Raw genomic sequence first — 18,934 nt, 5'->3', positions numbered from 1 at the left:
AGATAGGAGGCTGACACAGTATGCTGCCTCATAGCCAGTAATGAGAACATCTCATGACATGCCACTGAATAGCCATCTTTGTTTATCGGGGTGTTTTGAAGGTAAAACTGCTCATGTTTGCATAACTCATATTCACTTTTTCATTTTGAAATCCATAAATGTATGACATGCATGATTGGTTTCTAAGGACATCAAAAATATATTTCTTCTTTCAAAAGCTTTAGAGATGAGAGATGCGTTCTACACCTCCCATTCTTTCTCTACGGCTTTCTTTGAATTATGTGCCTAATGTCTTACCTCATGCGAGCAATTACTAGCTGTTCTAGTTAAAGCAGTCATAATCCAAATTGCATGCTTTAAATGGACTATTTAGAGATGAGAGAAGAGCATGTCTAAGCCCAGTAAATAGACTTGGACATGGTTTTCAAAAGCTCTGATAATTTTTGCAAGCTTAATGAAGAAATGTAAGAAAAGGACGCAAGTTCACTTTTTGTTTTGTAAAATAGCTAGAATTCTCACGTTTTTTCTCTATCGTTATATTGCTCTTAAATTTGTTATATGTGTGTACATATGTATGTGTGGCGGCCTGCTACTTTCATAGCTGCCACTGTCTTAAATTTAGAGGGTGGTCAGAGACTTGACTACCTCTGACTGTGTTGTTTTACCAAATTTGGTCCCTCTGTTCCAGCCATGGCTGTACTGTGAGTGACCACTATTGTTGTCTGGGGTGTTGGTACCACCCCAGGCCAAGGGTGGCAGCAGTCGAGTCAGGGCGTATTGGGTGTTTTTCCTCGGCAGCCAATCAGTGGGTGTTGCTTGACTCACTGTGCATGCTGGGGGAGAGTACTTAAGGAACAGACGTCATTAATTCTGGGTCATTGTCATCGTGGTCGTGGCCGACCCTGGCTGTGTGTGGCCCTCATGGCTGGGGGTGCATGTTCAAGTGTTCCTGGCTCCGGGACCACGTTGGTCTGGGGTTGTGATCTACTATGTAGGCCTGGTAGTCAGACTAGGTCTACGTTCGCAGAGTGGTCCTGTGCTGTCCATCCTAAAGGAGGAAGCCACCTGTCTTGGAGAGCACCCAGCACAAGGCTGGTATTTCAGGAGAGGGCTTGAACTTCATCGAAGGACGCACTATTACTGAGAGGCTGAGTGATGGTCATAAGTTCATAAGAGTTTATTCAAGAGAGATCCGGGTGCTTAATCCTGTGTTGAGAAGGATTCTGGACCGAATAAATCTCCACCTTTGGGAAGGTCTGTGGCAGAGACTTTGCTAAAGTTTCCGTGTGACACCCTGGCTGCTAGGCTAGTGAGAGGCCTATCCAGGTGCACAACACCCACTCTGGCTACGAAAGCTACATTGCTGCAACTACTACTTTTATTCTTTTATGCCGTTGGGTAATAAAGCAAAGAAAAAAGTTTTTTTCAACTCGTCGTATATCCTAGACGGTGAAGGAATAGAGGTAACAAGCCACCCAAAACAAACCAGCAGCTCCTTCGGGGGTAGTGCTATATATATAGAGATATATTGTGTGTGTGTGTGTGTGTGTGTGTGTAGATATAGATATATAGATATAGATATAGATATATAGATATAGATATATAGATATATAGATATATATAGATATAGATATATATATATTCTCCTAATAATTTTTTTTTTTTTTTTCTGTTTGCTAAAAACAACACTTCTGTTTTTGGTCTCATTTGAGTTAACAACACTCAGGCAATGGTTTGAATATAAGTGCAAAGCTGCTTCAAGGGTACGCACTCTGCTAGCTTTTTTTTTTTAACCTCCTGGGCGGTGTTCCCGAGTCTGACTCGGGGTGAGATTTTTGGGCAAGGATCGGTAACCCCGAGTCAGACTCGGGCTCGCCTCGCTGGATGTACAGGGAGTTTCACTTACCTTGTCCCTGGATCCAGCGATGCCACCGCGCTGTGTGAGCGAGCAGGACCTCGCTCGATTCACACAGTGCCTCCGTGTGACGCCGATCTCCGTTCCCTGCGACGTTACGACGCACGGGGACGGAGAACGGCGCCAAATTCAAAAAAGTAAACAAACACTATACATACAGTATACTGTAATCTTATAGATTACAGTACTGTATGTAAAAAAAACACACCCCCCTTGTCCCTAGTGGTCTGTCCATTGCCCTGCATGTCATTTTATATAATAAAAACGTTTCTTTCTCCCTGCAAACTGTAGATTGTCCATAGCAACCAAAAGTGTCCCTTTATGTCAAAAATAGTTTTAGATCAGCTAAAAAACAGCGATAATAAATTATAATCACTTGCAGAATTGTGCGATAGCGATTTGTGGGGAAATTCGTCATAAAAAAAAAAAAATAATGACAGCAACAATTCTGCAACTGAGCAAATTTCAGTGATTTTGATTTGATTACATTATTGAATAATTTTTATTATAATTATATTATTATTTGTTATATTGATTTATAATTATTTATTATATTATAATTTATAATTTTGTTTTTAAAAAAATTTCATACCCGGGATGCCTATTAGAAGCTTGTTTGGTCAGATTTAAGTGAGTTATTTCTAAAAATGACAGACCTACAATATAAAACGCCAAATTTCCTTGCAAATAATGGTACCGCTTTCAGCATGTTTTTTCTGAAAGAATCATACCGCCAGGGAGGTTAAATAAAACAGGCTAGTTCAGGAAGCCCACTGAAAAACCAGTATAACCATTTACTACATCCTCCTGTTCTCTTTACTAATTCACCCGATCAAAGTGTAGCATATGCTATATAAATATTACAAAAAAATAAGTCTTTCTATGACAGGCCATATAATAATGAGGTTCTAGGTGGATTTGAAGAGTCAACACCTCATTTATATTAAGTGTCTGTACAGGAACTTCCTGTAATACTGACCACTTACTACTGTTCTCCTTTCTTTTTTCTTTTCTTTTTTTTTTTTTTTTTATCAGCCGCCTCCTGTAGTTTTCTGCAGCAGACAGTAGTTGGACCTGCTGGGTCCCCCCACAGCCTTGCTCTCTGTACAGGCTATAGGCAGCTCAGTGATGGCATCACTTGATATGTATCATGTGTTGCTATTTAGGATCGTATGTAAATAGTTATTTTTGCCTGGAGTTTAGCTTTAAAATGTAAAAAGCTTAACTCTATTTATACTATATTTGGCAACATACATCCTGTATACATTTTTCTTAAAGAGGAAGTAAAGTTCTTTCTCTTTTTCTTTTCTTTTCTTTTCTTTCTTTTCTTTCTTTCTTTCTTTTTCTTTCTTTCTTTCTTTCTTTCTTTCTTTCTTTCTTTCTTTCTTTCTTTCTTTCTTTCTTTTTTCTTTCATTTCTTTTCTTTTCTTTTCTTTTCTTTCTTTCTTTCTGCCTTTTTTTCTTTCTGTCTTTCTTTCTTTCTTTCTTTCTTTCTTTCTTTCTTTCTTTCTTTCTTTCTTTCTTTCTTTCTTTCTTTCTTTCTTTCTTTCTTTCTTTCTTTCTTTCTTTCTTGCAAAGTAAAGGTATTATGTGCTAGTATGCATCTAGGATTGGTCTGACAAATTGGCTGCTTCTCTGTGATATCTCCTGACCAATTGGACCATCTTCCATCCTGATCTGCAGCCTTGATGTGGAGGTCCCTTACATTGACTCATTGAACATATGCCCATTTGAGTCTTCTTACTCCGTACTAAGCAGTGGTGCTTTCATTGTCTGTGTCTGCACTCCAACACTGATTGCAACATACGTGTATAGATTACCCAGAGGTGTGTGTGTGTGTGTTCCCCCCCCAACAAAAGTGTAGTTGGTATTTAAGCCTTTACATATTTGGTAATTTTATATATGTAACTCAGTCCCAACATTTACATTTTCACAGATTTTGTTGTTTTTTGCATACACTAAAATTATTTTGCCAAACGGATGCGCAAATATTGTGTAACCTAAAAAATTGCAGCTGTCATCTGGCTTTTAGAAAATGTGTAATGTTTTGGGGGTTTTAAGTGCTTTTCTTGTTAAATTAGCATTTTTGACTTGGGTTTGAAAATGGAAAGAGCGTTTTTTTTTTTTTTTTTTTTTTCTCCCCCGTTTTGCGGATTACTCCACCCCCCTTTACCTACCTTGGCCCCTGGGTCTTCAAGCTCAGGCATAACTCACTGCCCCCCGACCCTGGCTGGAGAGACGGTGGTAATTAATAATTAGTTTCCTTATAGTATATATTCTATTATGTGCTTTTATGTTTACTTATGTTTTATGTCCATATCCCCTGTGTGGGAAATCGTTGTCTGTTTCCCCCCCCCCCCCCCCTTTTTTTTTTTTATATATATTTCAATAAAAAATATTGTACCAGAAAAAATGGAAAGAGCATATAGACCATTCACACGAGGTGTAGTAGAGAATATTCACATTGTCAAAGTGAATGTCCACTTAATTTGGTAAACAAGGTCAAACCAAGTGACAATCTATTTAAAATAAATCAGATGCAAATTTGTTTTATAAATTTTAAGAAAATTTATTTTCCTAATGATTTTTGCTTGCACATAATTGGATAACTTGCATCAGCACAGCTTTACCTTATTCACTAAGCAAAGTGAAAATTTGCCTTTTGAAAAGTGGACGCATTCTACTCCTTTACTACATCAATCCCATTGTCTTTAACATGCAGAGATTTGATGTTGCATTTATCACATGGGTTTAACCAGAGAATGCCATCAAGATTTTTTTGGATCCCATCAATAGGTGTACCCACGTCATCATTCCTTGTGAAATGAGTTCTCCATACAGAGACATTCAGGCCAGAAAAGATGCAAACCAATATGCAGGGGAGGCGATTTCTTTATACCAGTGGTAATCCTCCATGTCAGGAGGGCACATTACTTGGGAGATGGGCACTGTTTTGGGGAACAAAGCAGAGCACATTACATGGGGGATAGCAGTTTATTTCATATGCAGAGCAACGCAGGGAAGCGGCTGTGATCAGTTCTCTATTGGCAAGTTGTTCTCAGTTGCCTCCTCCTTCCCTCTTGACCTGGACATTAAACTGGTTGCGAAACTTGATGTTTCTGGACAACCCCATACACCTACTTTCTTTAAAAAAAAAATGTGAAAAGACTATTGGATATATTGTATGCTTTGTTTTTTTAATAATATTATTAATAATATCTCTCTCAGCCTATCTCCAGTTCTTTTGAGATGAGTGTCATCTGAACGTAGACAGGCAAGGGAAACCTTTTAGTAAACAGTATGTTTAAGTAGTTTGTTGGCATTGGCTAGAATTAAACTTGCATCCTAATCTTTATTGAATTACTGTATCTAGGTTTGTGCCTGCCAAGTTCGAGCAACAGGCAAGATGTATGCATGCAAGAAACTTGAGAAGAAACGTATTAAGAAACGGAAAGGGGAATCCATGGCCTTAAATGAGAAACAGATCTTAGAGAGAGTCAACAGCAGGTTTGTAGTAAGTACAAATCCATCTGTAGGTCCAGGGGTTGATGATAAAGCAAGGAGGGTGCATTCAATAAATTAGATAATGTCTGCATCTATGCATATTTAGAGAAAGGTAAAGAAAAATGGAATTGGTCCATGACGACTGGGTAGTCTTTATTTTTTTATTGAATCCATATTTAACTTGAAAGAGTCTAAAGACTGCAAGTATGCAAATAATTATGCAGGTTACAGGCACTGGCATATTTACTTTGGGATGCCAGCTGTGACTGCTTACAACTTTACAGCCAGATTCCCACTGCACATGCGTGAGCCATGGTGTGCTTTGTGAATGATCCCGCAGCACTCTGGGACCTGTGACATGTTCTAGAAGGCTACAAGGGAAGGACTGGGGGGAAAACCAGCTAGATGCCCCCTCCCCAAAAAGAAATAAAGTGCCAAAACGTAAATGGGAGGAGGCAGACAAGTGGAACTATTCCTTTTGGGTGAAATTGCACTTTAAGCTGCCCATAGACCCATCAAATTTAGATCCATCTATGGGTAGGCTGGTTATACTGAAGATGATATTACGATTTACTTTATTACATCCAGCCTGTCATTTTTTATTTTGTATAGCCGACAGCAGTAATCCTATTCTGACAGTGGGGAAACCTCCCGCTGTCGGAATACAATATCGCAGCGGGAAAGATTCCCCCATCACCACTGCTTTAATGTATGGCCATATACATATGCAAAAAAATTTGCGCTTCTTGTGGTATACTCAAAATAATTATCTGTGCTATGTGTGTATACATTAAGGAAAACAACCATTGCACGTTCATAAATGTGATGGGTTAAAAAGTGGTCCGTCCATATTGTAACAGAACTGAGATAAAAGGTCTTTGTGAATAAATTGAGGTAGATCTTCGCACAGAGGTTCCACCAAAAAACAAATCGCGTGAAGAGACTAGGAAGTGCACCTTTCATGCGTGCCCACTGCCCACCACCACAAAAAAAAAAAAAAAAACAATTACAGAGATCAACAGCCCATATAGAGCCTCAAATCCTCAGCCGGAGTCTCCAAATCGGGAAAGTATGGTCAGCAGGGTCTCGGTATAAAAGCATCACTTAAGCTGCCTTCACATTGGGCGGTGGAGCCGCGGTGACAGTATAGCCGCGCTATTTGTAGCGTTGCGGGCGGTATTACCGCGGTTTCCCATTGATTTCAATGGGAAGGCGCGGTATAGGAGCAGTAAACACAACGCTCCTATACTGCTCCAAAGATGCGGCTATCAGGACTTTTGGAGCGGTCCTGCTACCGCACCGCTTCAGTGTGAAAGCCTTCGGGGAAGCCTGCAGGGCATGATTTTTTCATGCGGTATAGCAGCGCTATTTTTAGCACTGTACCGCATGAAAAACACCTCAATGTGAAAGGGGCCTTAGTAATTGCCACAATGCCAAAGTGAACTCGGATAGCCATTATACAAGGAAAGGAATAAAGGACTTGCATACATGATGCAAGGACGGTTCTTACTCTGGTTCCCCTAACACACTGATGCAAAACGCATTTGGCGAGTTCACGAACGTGTGACGTCAACACTCCCGTTGATGCCGGTTGTCTGTAAGGCCATCCACTATGTGATTGCCTTGTTTCTGCCTGAGCAAAGTGAGTACCTTTTTTGTGGTTTTAATAAAAAAAAGGCTGTACGCTATGCAAGTCCTTTATTCCTTTTCCCTGGCTAATGGCTATCTGAATTCACTTTGGAGTTCTGGCGATTATGGCAATTATGAAGTACTGAGACCCTGCTGACCATACGTGCCTGATTTGGAGACTCCGACCGAGAATTTGTGGCTCCCTATGGGTTGTTGATCACTGTAATTGGAGATCACATCCATCTGGTAAGATGCTTTATGGAGGTGGTGGGCACGCATGTAAAGTGCTCTTCATGTGGTTCATTTTTTTTTTTTTTGGTGGAATCTCTGTAAAAATTGAGGTAGATCTTCTCGCAAAGACATTTTATCCCAGTATAATATGGACTGACCACTTATTAACCCATCACATGAACGTGTAATGGTTGTATTGCTTAATGAATATAAAGATACTTATGTTGAGTATACCATAAGAAGCAAACTATTTTTTTTTTTTGCCTATGTATACTGTTATATCACATTTGACATTCGGGCGATTTTTATATTTGCGTTTTTTTTTCTTACGCGTCAGCGCAATAACATTCTCTTGGTTTTAATGTATGGCCAGCCTTAAGCATGTGAATCTAGATTTGAACTCTGTTCTTGCCAACAAACTGTAAGCTTGGAATTGATGGCATGTGCCCACTTGGAGTAACCACAGATAAGACAAGAGTCTGATAAGTATACAGTAAGTTCTATAGAAAGATGTCCATATAACAATACAACTTTCCTGTTTAAACTTGTAGCATGCCATAAACTTTTGATACCAATGTAAAGTTTTATCATTCTATGTATATGAGAAGAATATTTTACTTGCAGGTTAGTCTGGCTTATGCATATGAGACAAAAGACGCTCTTTGTCTGGTGCTAACACTAATGAATGGAGGTGATTTGAAATTTCACATTTATCACATGGGTGAGGCTGGATTTGATGAAGACAGAGCAATATTTTATGCTGCAGAAATTTGTTGTGGCCTTCAAGATTTACAACAAGAGAGAATAGTTTACAGGTATGCATAAATGTGTATGTTTATCCATGTGTATATGTATGTGTGTGTGTGTATATGTATGTGTGTGTGTATATATATAATATATATATATATATATATATATATATATATATATATATATATATATATATATACCATTTATTTATACCATTTATTTATTTTCTCACAAAAGTAAGTACACCCCTCACATTTTTGTAAATATTTTATTATATCTCTTCATGTTTGACACATGAAGAGAGATAGATATATATATTGAAGAAACCATACTTTGCTACAATGTAAAGCAGTGAGTGTACAGCTTGTATAACAGTGTAAATTTGCTGTCCCCTCAAAATAACTCAACACACAGTCATTGATGTCTAAGCCGCTGGCAACAAAAGTGAGTACACCCCTAAGTGAAAATGTCCAAATTGAGCCCAAATTTTCAACATTTTGTGTGGCCACCATTGTTTTCCAGCACATGAAACGATATAATAAAATATTTATAAAAAGTGTGTGTGTGTGTGTGTGTGTGTGAGATCTATCTCTGTTTCTTGCAGGCATATTTTATTCATTGATTTTGCCAAATCTATGCTATAAAACAGATCCTTGCCAAGCTTCTGCATCCTATTTATTTACTCTGTTTATATGGTGTTCAATAACTGCCTGCTGTATGTGTTAATGAAGCACACATATTCAGTTTACTACTTTAGATATTTGTTCAGGTAAAACAAATGGCTAGTTTTATAACCATGCTGGAAAGATCAGTAAATCTCGGAGGCTTGCCTGTGGCTCAGAGTATGCTTCTGTCAGTGAGCCCAATGTTCACTTACCGTATTTTCCGGCGTATAAGACGACTTTCTGGATGCAAAAAAATGCATCCAAAGTCGGGGGTCGTCTTATACGCCGGGTACAGTCTAAGTACTCACTTTTTTCCCCAGCGCTGACAGTCCCCCATGCTGCGATCGCGATCGAGAATGATTTCAAAGCCGCGCCTTCACTGCAGAGTGTTCTGTGATAGGATAAACAAAAATCTTCCCAGCAACGCCTCTGTTCTTTGTTCCTCCTATCACAGATGCCTTCTCATCCTCGGACGAGATGAGAAGACGTCCGTGATAGGCGGGAAACATAACAGAGGCGCTGCTGGGAAGATTTTTGTTCATCCTATCACAGAACACTCTGCAGTGAAGGCGCGGCTTTGAAATCATTCACGATCGCGATCGCAGCATGGGGGACTGTCAGCGCTGGGGAAAAAAGTGAGTGTTAATGCACTGGGGGGGGGGGGGCAACAAGTTCAGGCACAGTGGGGGCAAGTGATGGCAATGTGGGGGCATGTAATTGCACAGTGGCACAGTCTGGGCATGTAATGGCACAGTCTGGGCATGTAATGTAATGGCACAGTGAGTAATGTAATGGCACAGTCTGGGCATGTAATGTAATGGCACAGTGAGTAATGTAATGGCACAGTCTGGGCATGTAATGTAATGGCACAGTGAGTAATGTAATGGCACAGTGAGATTTTAAAAAGCCTGTTTCTGTCAGCGGTTCTGGCTCCCCCTCAGCTTCCAGAAAGACAGTAAGAAGGGGGTAGTCTTATACAGTGAGTATATCCCAAAATCAAAATTTTTCCTGGAAAATTAGGGGGTCGTCTTATACGCCGGGTCGTCTTATACGCCGGAAAATACGGTAATTGTGGCGATCACAACATGCCCTGCAGCCAATGGAAAGTCACACCATTCTATACATCTCTTGTGGTAGGACTTTCTTATGTAACATAGTTGAATCATAAATCGCCTTCTCTATTTGTCATGTTTCCTGTTATCACCAAGAGTGAAAGTACAAGTAAAATCCCAAAATTTGAGTTGTTGCCAGAACAGAAATTGGGGTGGAAATCTTCCAATGGTGACAACCAGGAAATCCCCCAATTTGGAGGAATTTCCTCTCATTAATTGTTTTGACTATTGGGACAATCTCCCCAAAATTTCACTACATCGGTAACAACCTGTGCAATCCATACATACAAAGAAACCAAAACAAGCAAAGTTCAGAAATAAGTCAGGTGTAATAAAATGGAACGATACAGGGAAAAAAGCATTGAAAACATGAAGAAAGGGGAGGTGCAACAAGGCAGGGAAAGCCAAGAAATCTGCTGAAATCTATCAGCAATTGGAAAGAAATCCTGCCCCTTGTCAGTGCAAATTATTATTATTATTATTATTATTATTATTATTAGCTGGTGTCTCATTACCAAGGTGTCACAAGAAACATCTCGATGGGTAAAGAACAAAGAGCTCAAGACCCTTCACAACCTTATTGTTGCAAAACATACTGCTAGCAGGGGGCTTCCAGATTCAAAATAGCCCCTGCCTGCAGCCCTCGACAACCAGGGCTTTCGGGAAGAGGCACTTGTCCTCATCAACATGGGCACAAGGTGCTTTGGGGTGGGGGGGGACGCAGGTTCTGAGGCTCGGGAGCTTAAAAACTAAAAACGCCTGTGTGGGCATGAGGCCATTGAATAACCAAGGCGTTTCCAAGCTGTAAAAAAAGCTCCTAAACCCTGCTGTAAAAAATACCACCATTACATCGGGAGATCGCGTTGAGTCAACATTGGAAGAAGAACAGATGGAGAAGACAGCTCCCCCCCCCCATTTAATTTGGCATGGAGGTCTCCCTTAAAATCCATACCAGACCGAAGGGTCTTTCAAATAATTTTAATTATAAGGGGTCCAGCACAAGGCGGCAATCTTGACCAGTCGGCAATCTTGTGATCAGTCCTCAATTGCACTTAAAACTTGACCGATTTTTATAGATGGCTCAAATTACGACTGCTTAAGCATGGAGCGGCCGAGATTCAAATGATCTATGGGCAGGCTGATTGTACCCAAGTCAAACCATTAATTGGCTTACCAGCATGCTGGATATTTAAATGCGCCAACTGCCAGCGGCTACAGCAGCTAACAATAATCGCTGTGTTCTCCCAGCAAGGACAGTTCCCTGCACCCCCCTGGCAGGAGAACACTATAGCTCAGCAGGAGGGATTCCTGCATCAACATGGACTGTTGATGGGGGAATCACGCCATTTTCTGTCCTGAAACCCTGGTTGCAGAAAAAAAATTGCATTATATAAGGCCTGCTTAAGAAGGCTGGCAAGATTTTCAGGATATCTACTTTCCAACTTCCAAAAATGTATTTATATATAAAATTATATATTTATTCATATTAAAATGGGAAATCGCAAATACACAAGCTAATTTTTGGTTCCCACACCCCCAGGGGTTATAGATGCCTCCAGTTAAGAACACTTGCTTTAGAGATTTGTCTTGATGAAGTAGAGTAATCTCCATTATATTCTATATGGAATGCTCAAGTCTGAATACCTTTTTTTCTCTTTCAACAGGGATTTAAAACCAGAAAATATTTTGCTGGATGACCATGGTATGTAAAAATGTTTTAAATCATTATCTGTCATTGAGCCTAATGTTTAAACAGGTTGTGATTTTATGCACATTATCAACTAGAAGAGGTTGAAAAGGCTTGCTTCAAATGCTATGATGTATTTCAATGCTGAGATCATTAGAACTTTCTAAAAAGAAAAGTATGCTTGTGTATGTCCTGATTAAGCAGCATAGGCATCAATTATCATAGGCTGGCCATACACAAGTAATTTTTCTTTAGTTTTGACAGATGGCCAATATTTTTGCATAATAAGACTGATAGTAAGTAACCAAACTATACATTTCTTTATCGTACATCACGGGACACAGAGCGGCATTCATTACTATATGGGTTATATGGAGTACCTTCAGGTGTAGACACTGGCAATCTCAAACAGGAAATGCCCCTCCCTATATAACCCCCTCCCATAGGAGGAGTACCTCAGTTTTTCCGCCAGTGTCTTAGGTGTTAGTCATGGTTTAGCTTGCCTCCACATCCTTGGGATTAGGTGAGCTAACCGGTTCTGTCCAAAAAAGCCTCAGCGCTAAAGTGGTCAGTAACCGGACCCCAAACCCTTGGGGTATAGCCCATAATGCTTTTCTTTTTAGAGAGCTGGACCCTGGGCCCAGAACTTAGAAACCTTTGGGTGCCTAATGTTTCTGTTGCCAGAGTGCTATATGGGCCCAGGACAGTGGATCCTTCATAGGAACCCAGGGCCTGAAGGTCTAGACATCCCCACCGAGATGGGGGAAGATTGGGCCTCTTGCTTGGCAAAGTCCTGCGGCATGGAGCAGGTAAGTGAGGGGAAAACTTGCGGAACTTGGTTCTTAGCAGGTTTTTTCTGGGGGGTCACAGGGGACATGCCTAAAGTTATGCGCTGCATCTGGCAAACTAGTCACATATCATAAAGATAGGATGGCTCTATATGTATTATTCCCCATAAGATGTGACCTCCCTTGTAGTGTTGGAAAAGCATTGAGTGGGGCCTGTGTGATATAAAAGTATATGTGTGTGTCAGAGAGCTGTGCTTACCTGCAAGCCTCCAGGCGATGCTCCATTCAGTCTTCCTCCTCACGGCCTGCAAAGCAGGCAAAACGCTGACCTCCTCATGGTTCCAGGCTGCAGGCTGCAGTTTGCTGGAGCAGAGAGGTCCCTTCCTCCCAACCCCACCCCCCCCCTGTCGGGAGGGGCATTTCCTGTTTGAGATTGCTGGGGGGGAAGGGCGGGTCAGTGGCTTAAGGAAGGGGCGGCCCTTCCTTGTTTGTTCCATATAGCTCATTCAATACTTTGGAACTGAGGAGGAAAGACCAGAACGGCAAGCACGGGGCGCCGAGGACACACAGTGGCCAGAAAGAATATTGCAGTCTTCAGAAAGACTGTTTTCAAGCCTAGGAATAGGCTGTTTCTTTTCCATCTCATAGTTTTTCTTGCAATACTACTCAGGGGGACAGAATGTTTTTTCTTTCCTAGATTTAAAAAAAAAAAAAAAAAAAAAAGATTTTTTTTGAAAAAAAAAAAAAAAAAAAAGTGTCATCTAGGGGAGAGGAAGCATTTTTTATCCCCCAAACAGGTGTTTGGGCATTTAACTATTTATAAGTCCCAGGTACCAATAAGTAGCAGGTGTACCTCGGTATTGTACCATGGCATCAAAAAACAAGGGTACAAGAGGTGGGGATTCCCCCAGAGAGTCTGAGGTCTCGGACAAAGCTATGCCGCTGCTTTCCCCACAGGGAGCCTTGGGGCCATCGGGATCTGGGGCTGGAGCTGACGCGGGTCAGTCCAACCCTAAGATGGTCACGGAGGAGGTATTACTCACCTCTTTAAAAGAGATGCAGAAAAGCATGGGTAAAATGATAGCCGCAGCTATGCGGGGCAGTAAGCGGAATAGATCTCCGTCGCCCGAGCGCGGACCCTCAGAAGAGGAGGTCCTTTCCTCAGGGGAATTGGACGACCTCTTGGACAAGGACCAAGTAGGTTCAGGGATCGAAGATCCGGATACAGAGGAGTCTGGGGCAGTCTCCCTGAGGGAGAGCTGGTGGATTCAAGGATTGTCGGACTTGGTCCATAGGGCATTCAACTTGCCAGTACCAGATCTCCAGGTATCGACGGTTTCAGCTTTGGGCTCACTGAGGGCGCCTCAAAGCAATGCTGTGTTTCCGATCCATCCTCTATTAGAGGGAGTTTTGTTCCAAGATTGGAACAAGCCAGATAAGATCTTCTTACCACCTAAGAAGTTCTCTGTCCTATATCCTATGGAAGAAAAATTTTCCAAAAGATGGGCTACTCCTGCAGTGGACGCAGCCATCTCATGTGTTAACAAATCGTTAACATGCCCTGTAGAAAACATACAGGTGTTCAAGGATCCAGTTGATAAGCGCTTGGAAGCACTACTTAAGAACTCCTTCACTACTGCAGGGGCAGTAGTACAGCCAGCTGTGGCTGCGATTGGGGTCGCTCAAGCATTATCGGATCAATTTAAGCAGATGCTTAAACTTATTCCTGCCCAGCAGGCAGAAGAATTTTCGGATGTCCCTAAGGCCATATGTTTTACGGTAGACGCAATCAAGGATTCTATCCAGCAAGCGTCACGTTTATCGTTATCCCTTATCCATATGAGAAGACTCTTATGGTTAAAAGGCTGGGAGGCTGAGCCCCCATGCAAGAAGCTCCTGGTAGGGTTCCCCTTCCATGGAGGACGACTCTTCGGAGAAGACCTAGATAAATACATTCAGACCATTTCAAACGGCAAGAGTACTCTCTTGCCAACTAAGAAGAAGGTTCAGGGGCCTGCGTTTAAACGACAGTATTCCCCTGGGCAGGGGCCCTCTAATGCCAAGCAGTATCGACGGCCTCCTGCAAAAGCAAACTTCGGCTTCAACAGCAAATCACAAGGACAGGCTGTTAGAGGCAAAAGGCAGTGGTTTCGCAAACCAGCAAAACCAGCCCCCAAGCCAACCTTATGAAGGGGCGCCCCCACCCACGAAGGTGGGGGGAAGGCTGCGACTCTTTTCAGAGATTTGGGAAGCCAGCATTCCCGACGAGTGGGTACGGTCTTCCGTGGCCACAGGCTACAAATTAGATTTCCTAAGGTTTCCTCCTCCTCATTTCCAGGAGTCGAGGATTCCAAACGATCCGCCTCGGATTCCGGCCAGTCCTGGAACAGGGGCTGGGTTTCTACTCCAACCTATTCATCATCCCAAAATCCAATGGAGATGTCAGGCCAATTTTGGACCTAAAAATGGTAAATGCATATCTAAAGATCCGCTCATTTCGGATGGAATCCGTGCGGTCAGCAGCTGCCACACTCCAGAAGGACGACTTCATGGCGTCCATAGACATAAAGGATGCCTACCTTCATGTTCCAATTTATCAGCCACATCAAAGATATCTACGCTTCATGGTGGCTTCGCGTCACTTCCAATTCGTGGCGCTTCCCTTCGGGTTGGCTACGGCCCCCCGGGTGTTCACGAAGGTCCTAGCTCCGATCCTAGCCAAGCTAAGGATCCAAGGGGTCACGATCCTAGCATACCTGGACGACCTCCTAGTCATAGACCACTCGTCTCCCGGCTTGGAGCGAGCAGTGGCCCTCACGGTCCAATACCTCGAGAGGTTCGGCTGGGTCCTAAATCGAGAAAAGTCAGCTTTCCAGCCCACAAGGCAGTTGGAATATCTCGGCATGAGATTAGACACAGAACAACAAGGAGTGTTCCTACCTCTGAGGAAGGTAAAAGCCATCAAGGAATTAATCCTACTGGTTCTAAGCAAGAAAGAACCGACTATTCGCCTATGTATGAGGTTACTAGGCAAGATGGTGGCCACGTTCGAGGCGGTACCATACGCCCAGAGCCACACTCGCATCCTACAGGCAGCCATCCTGTCAGCATGGAGCAGAAGGCCACAGGCCTTGGATATCCCGTTGCCGCTCTTATCAAGAGTCCGACAAAGTCTGTGTTGGTGGTTAGACCCTCAGAATCTACTGAAGGGGAAGTCTTTCAGCCCAGTGGCTTGGAAGATAGTGACCACAGACGCCAGCCTGACGGGCTGGGGAGCAATTTTGGATGGTTGCACTCGCCAAGGTACTTGGGCAAAGCCAGAGAAGCAGTTGCCCATCAACATCTTGGAGCTCAGAGCTGCTCGACTAGCCCTCAGGGCTTGGACGTCAAAATTGCAGGGGTTCCCGGTGAGAATTCAATCAGACAATGCCACGGTCGTGGCATACATAAATCACCAAGGGGGAACCAGGAGTCAAGCCGCTCAGAGAGAGGTGAGCTTGATTCTCCTATGGGCAGAGGCGCATGTGCCCTGCATATCGGCAATATTCATTCCAGGAGTGGACAACTTTCAGGCGGACTTCTTAAGCCGCCAGACTCTATGGCCGGGGGAATGGTCTCTGCATCCACAAGTCTTTCAAGCACTCTGCCAAAGATGGGGAGTGCCGGACGTGGATATCATGGCATCGAGACTCAACAAGAAACTAGACAGGTTCATATCCCGCTCAAGGGATCCGATGGCCTGCGGAACCGATGCGTTGGTTTGCCCTTGGCATCAGTTCAAACTTCTTTATGCGTTTCCCCCGCTCCAGTTACTACCCCGCCTGCTGCGCAGGATCCGGGTGGAACACATACCAGTCATCCTGGTAGCTCCAGCATGGCCCAGAAGGGCATGGTACTCACTCATCCTAAAGATGGTAGTGGGAGACCCTTGGACTCTTCCTCTACGGCCAGACCTGCTATCGCAAGGTCCGATCCTCCACCCTGCCTTACGGCATCTAAATTTGACGGCCTGGAAGCTGAATCCCTGATTCTCAGGGGTAGAGGTCTGTCTCAGAAAGTAGTCTCTACCCTAATCAGAGCCAGGAAACCGGTCTCTAGGGTGATTTATTACAGGGTCTGGAAGGCCTATGTAGGCTGGTGTGAGTCCAAGCGATGGCTTTCTCGCAAATTTACCATCGATAGAGTATTAAGTTTTCTCCAGCTAGGAGTGGATAAAGGATTGGCATTAAGCACAATCAAAGGACAGATTTCTGCTCTGTCAGTGTGGTTTCAGCGGCCGCTGGCCACCCACCCGCTGGTTAAGACCTTCCTTCAAGGGGTCTTACGTATTAGACCTCCAGTTAAATCCCCGCTTTGTCCGTGGGATTTAAATCTTGTTCTGTCAAGTTTACAGAAACAACCGTTTGAGCCGTTGGCTGAAATTCCTTTGGTTCTACTGACAAGGAAGTTAGTATTTTTGGTTGCCATAGTTTCCGCAAGAAGAGTTTCGGAGCTAGCGGCCTTATCCTGTAAGGAACCATATCTTGTTTTTCATAAGGACAGGGTCGTTCTCCGCCCTCATCCTTCCTTCCTACCGAAGGTCATATCCAGTTTTCATTTGAACCAGGATTTGGTATTACCATCCTTCTTCCCTAAACCTACTTCCAGAAAGGAAGGGTTGCTGCATACCTTGGATATTGTCAGGGCCATGAAGGCCTATCTTAAAGCTACAAAGAAGATCCGGAAAACAGATGTGCTGTTCATTCTACCGGATGGGCCCAAGAAGGGGCAGGCAGCTGCAAAGTCCACCATTTCTAGGTGGATTAAGCAATTAATCACTCAGGCCTACGGCTTGAAAGGGTTGCCTCCTCCAGTATCATTAAAGGCTCATTCTACTAGAGCCATGGGCGCCTCCTGGGCAGCACACCACCAGATCTCTATGGCTCAAGTTTGCAAGGCGGCAACCTGGTCTTCTGTCCACACGTTTACAAAATTCTACAAGTTGGACGTAAGAAGGAATACTGATACTGCCTTCGGGCAGGCAGTGCTGCAGGCTGCAGTTTGAGACCCTCGGATTCCGGGGGCTCCTCTTTTTTGAGTTAAATTTAAAATTTAAAATTATTTTTCTCAACTAAGTTGGATTTATTATGATTTGAGTATATCTCTAAATTAAATCCTTTTGTCTTGGAGATGTTCTCCCTCCCCTCATTGTAAGCATTGCTTTGGGACATCCCATATAGTAATGAATGCCGCTCTGTGTCCCGTGATGTACGATAAAGAAAAAGAGATTTTTAATACAGCTTACCTGTAAAATCTTTTTCTTGGAGTACATCACGGGACACAGAGCTCCCACCCCTCTTTTTTGAGGACCATTTTGGGAGGCATACTGCTTGCTACAAAACTGAGGTACTCCTCCTATGGGAGGGGGTTATATAGGGAGGGGCATTTCCTGTTTGAGATTGCCAGTGTCTACACCTGAAGGTACTCCATATAACCCATATAGTAATGAATGCCGCTCTGTGTCCCGTGATGTACTCCAAGAAAATTTTACAGGTAAGCTGTATTAAAAATCTCTTTTTTATCATTTTGGTGTGAACATTCAGTGTTTCTAAAGGTTTTCACTTAGATCATATATCATTGTCCTGTAATATTAATAATTGTTTGTATAGAAAACATTTCTCAGATTGATTTTTATTTTTCCTAGCTGAATTATTATAAAAAAAATTATCAATCATCGCCAGTTTTTTTTTTTTTTTTTTTTTTACCCTAGAATGTAATGGTGGTTTATGTTCACTATGATTTATTTGGTTCTACAACAAAAATAAATAAATTCTGTATGGCTAACCTAGGCATGGCCATTTAATTCACCAGACCTCTCAATCTTTTAAATGAATGCTCTTCCATATAAAATTGGGTTCTGTGCTGAGAACATTGTTTGACACATGCAAATATAATCATGCCAGATAGCCACAAACAAGAACAGGAAGTGTGCATGTGTTTTCCATACAATTTGTCAATTGCCTGCTTGACGGCTAGACCTGCAAATTGATCCTAATTGAAATCTGAATATTTAAGTGAAATAATGTTTATATCCATATTGGCATTTTTTTTTTTTTTTTTTTTAAATGGTCTTCGAACTACTTCCTTTTGCTCTTATGGTCTGTGTCTGTGAAAGTGATGGCAGTACCATTAGCATGTTCCAGTATTTTGTCACTGTGTAGATATTTGCCAGCACACCATGGATCCTTAAGTTGTTCAAACAGCTTTATTGAAATATGATCACATAACAAAACGGGAGAGTTTAACGTTTCGGATTCATGCAGAACACCTTTTGTCAGTCATGTGGTGATCATCTTAAATGGCCACCTTAAATTAATATTATTATTATTATTATTATAATACAGGTTTCATATAGCGCCAACAGTTTGCGCAGCGCTTAACAAAATAAATGCAAACTAGTAATTGTACCAGGGCCAGATCTAGCATATCTGGTCTGGAGATGCAGTAATAAAAGTCAACGGGTGTAATCTCAGTAGCATGACAGATGAAGGAAACCAGTATTCCCTCTTCACTGGGCATGCTTCTATACAACGTGTTACAATGCAGAAGTGATCAGAGAACACTATTGCAGTTATGTCTTAGCCTGTCCTTAGATTAGGATGAATAAACAATAC

The 18,934-nt window shown here is 42.4% G+C and overlaps 1 protein-coding gene across 1 annotated transcript in view; it reads left to right on the top strand.

Moving 5' to 3' along the window:
- The window catches only part of GRK6 (G protein-coupled receptor kinase 6), a 97,032-nt gene that overhangs the window by 57,604 nt on the left and 20,494 nt on the right, over positions 1-18,934 (top strand). Inside the window, exons 8-10 of the mRNA XM_040344448.1 lie at positions 5,289-5,429; positions 7,904-8,094; positions 11,471-11,508. Coding sequence (XP_040200382.1) covers positions 5,289-5,429; positions 7,904-8,094; positions 11,471-11,508 — 370 coding nt within the window. The remainder of the gene's footprint in view (positions 1-5,288; positions 5,430-7,903; positions 8,095-11,470; positions 11,509-18,934) is intronic.

The sequence above is a fragment of the Rana temporaria genome, chromosome 3, assembly GCF_905171775.1.
Source record: "Rana temporaria chromosome 3, aRanTem1.1, whole genome shotgun sequence".
NCBI classification, from domain to species: Eukaryota; Metazoa; Chordata; class Amphibia; order Anura; family Ranidae; genus Rana; species Rana temporaria.
The sequence above is the reverse complement of the archived record's forward strand: the minus strand, read 5'-3'. Positions and strand labels throughout refer to the sequence as shown.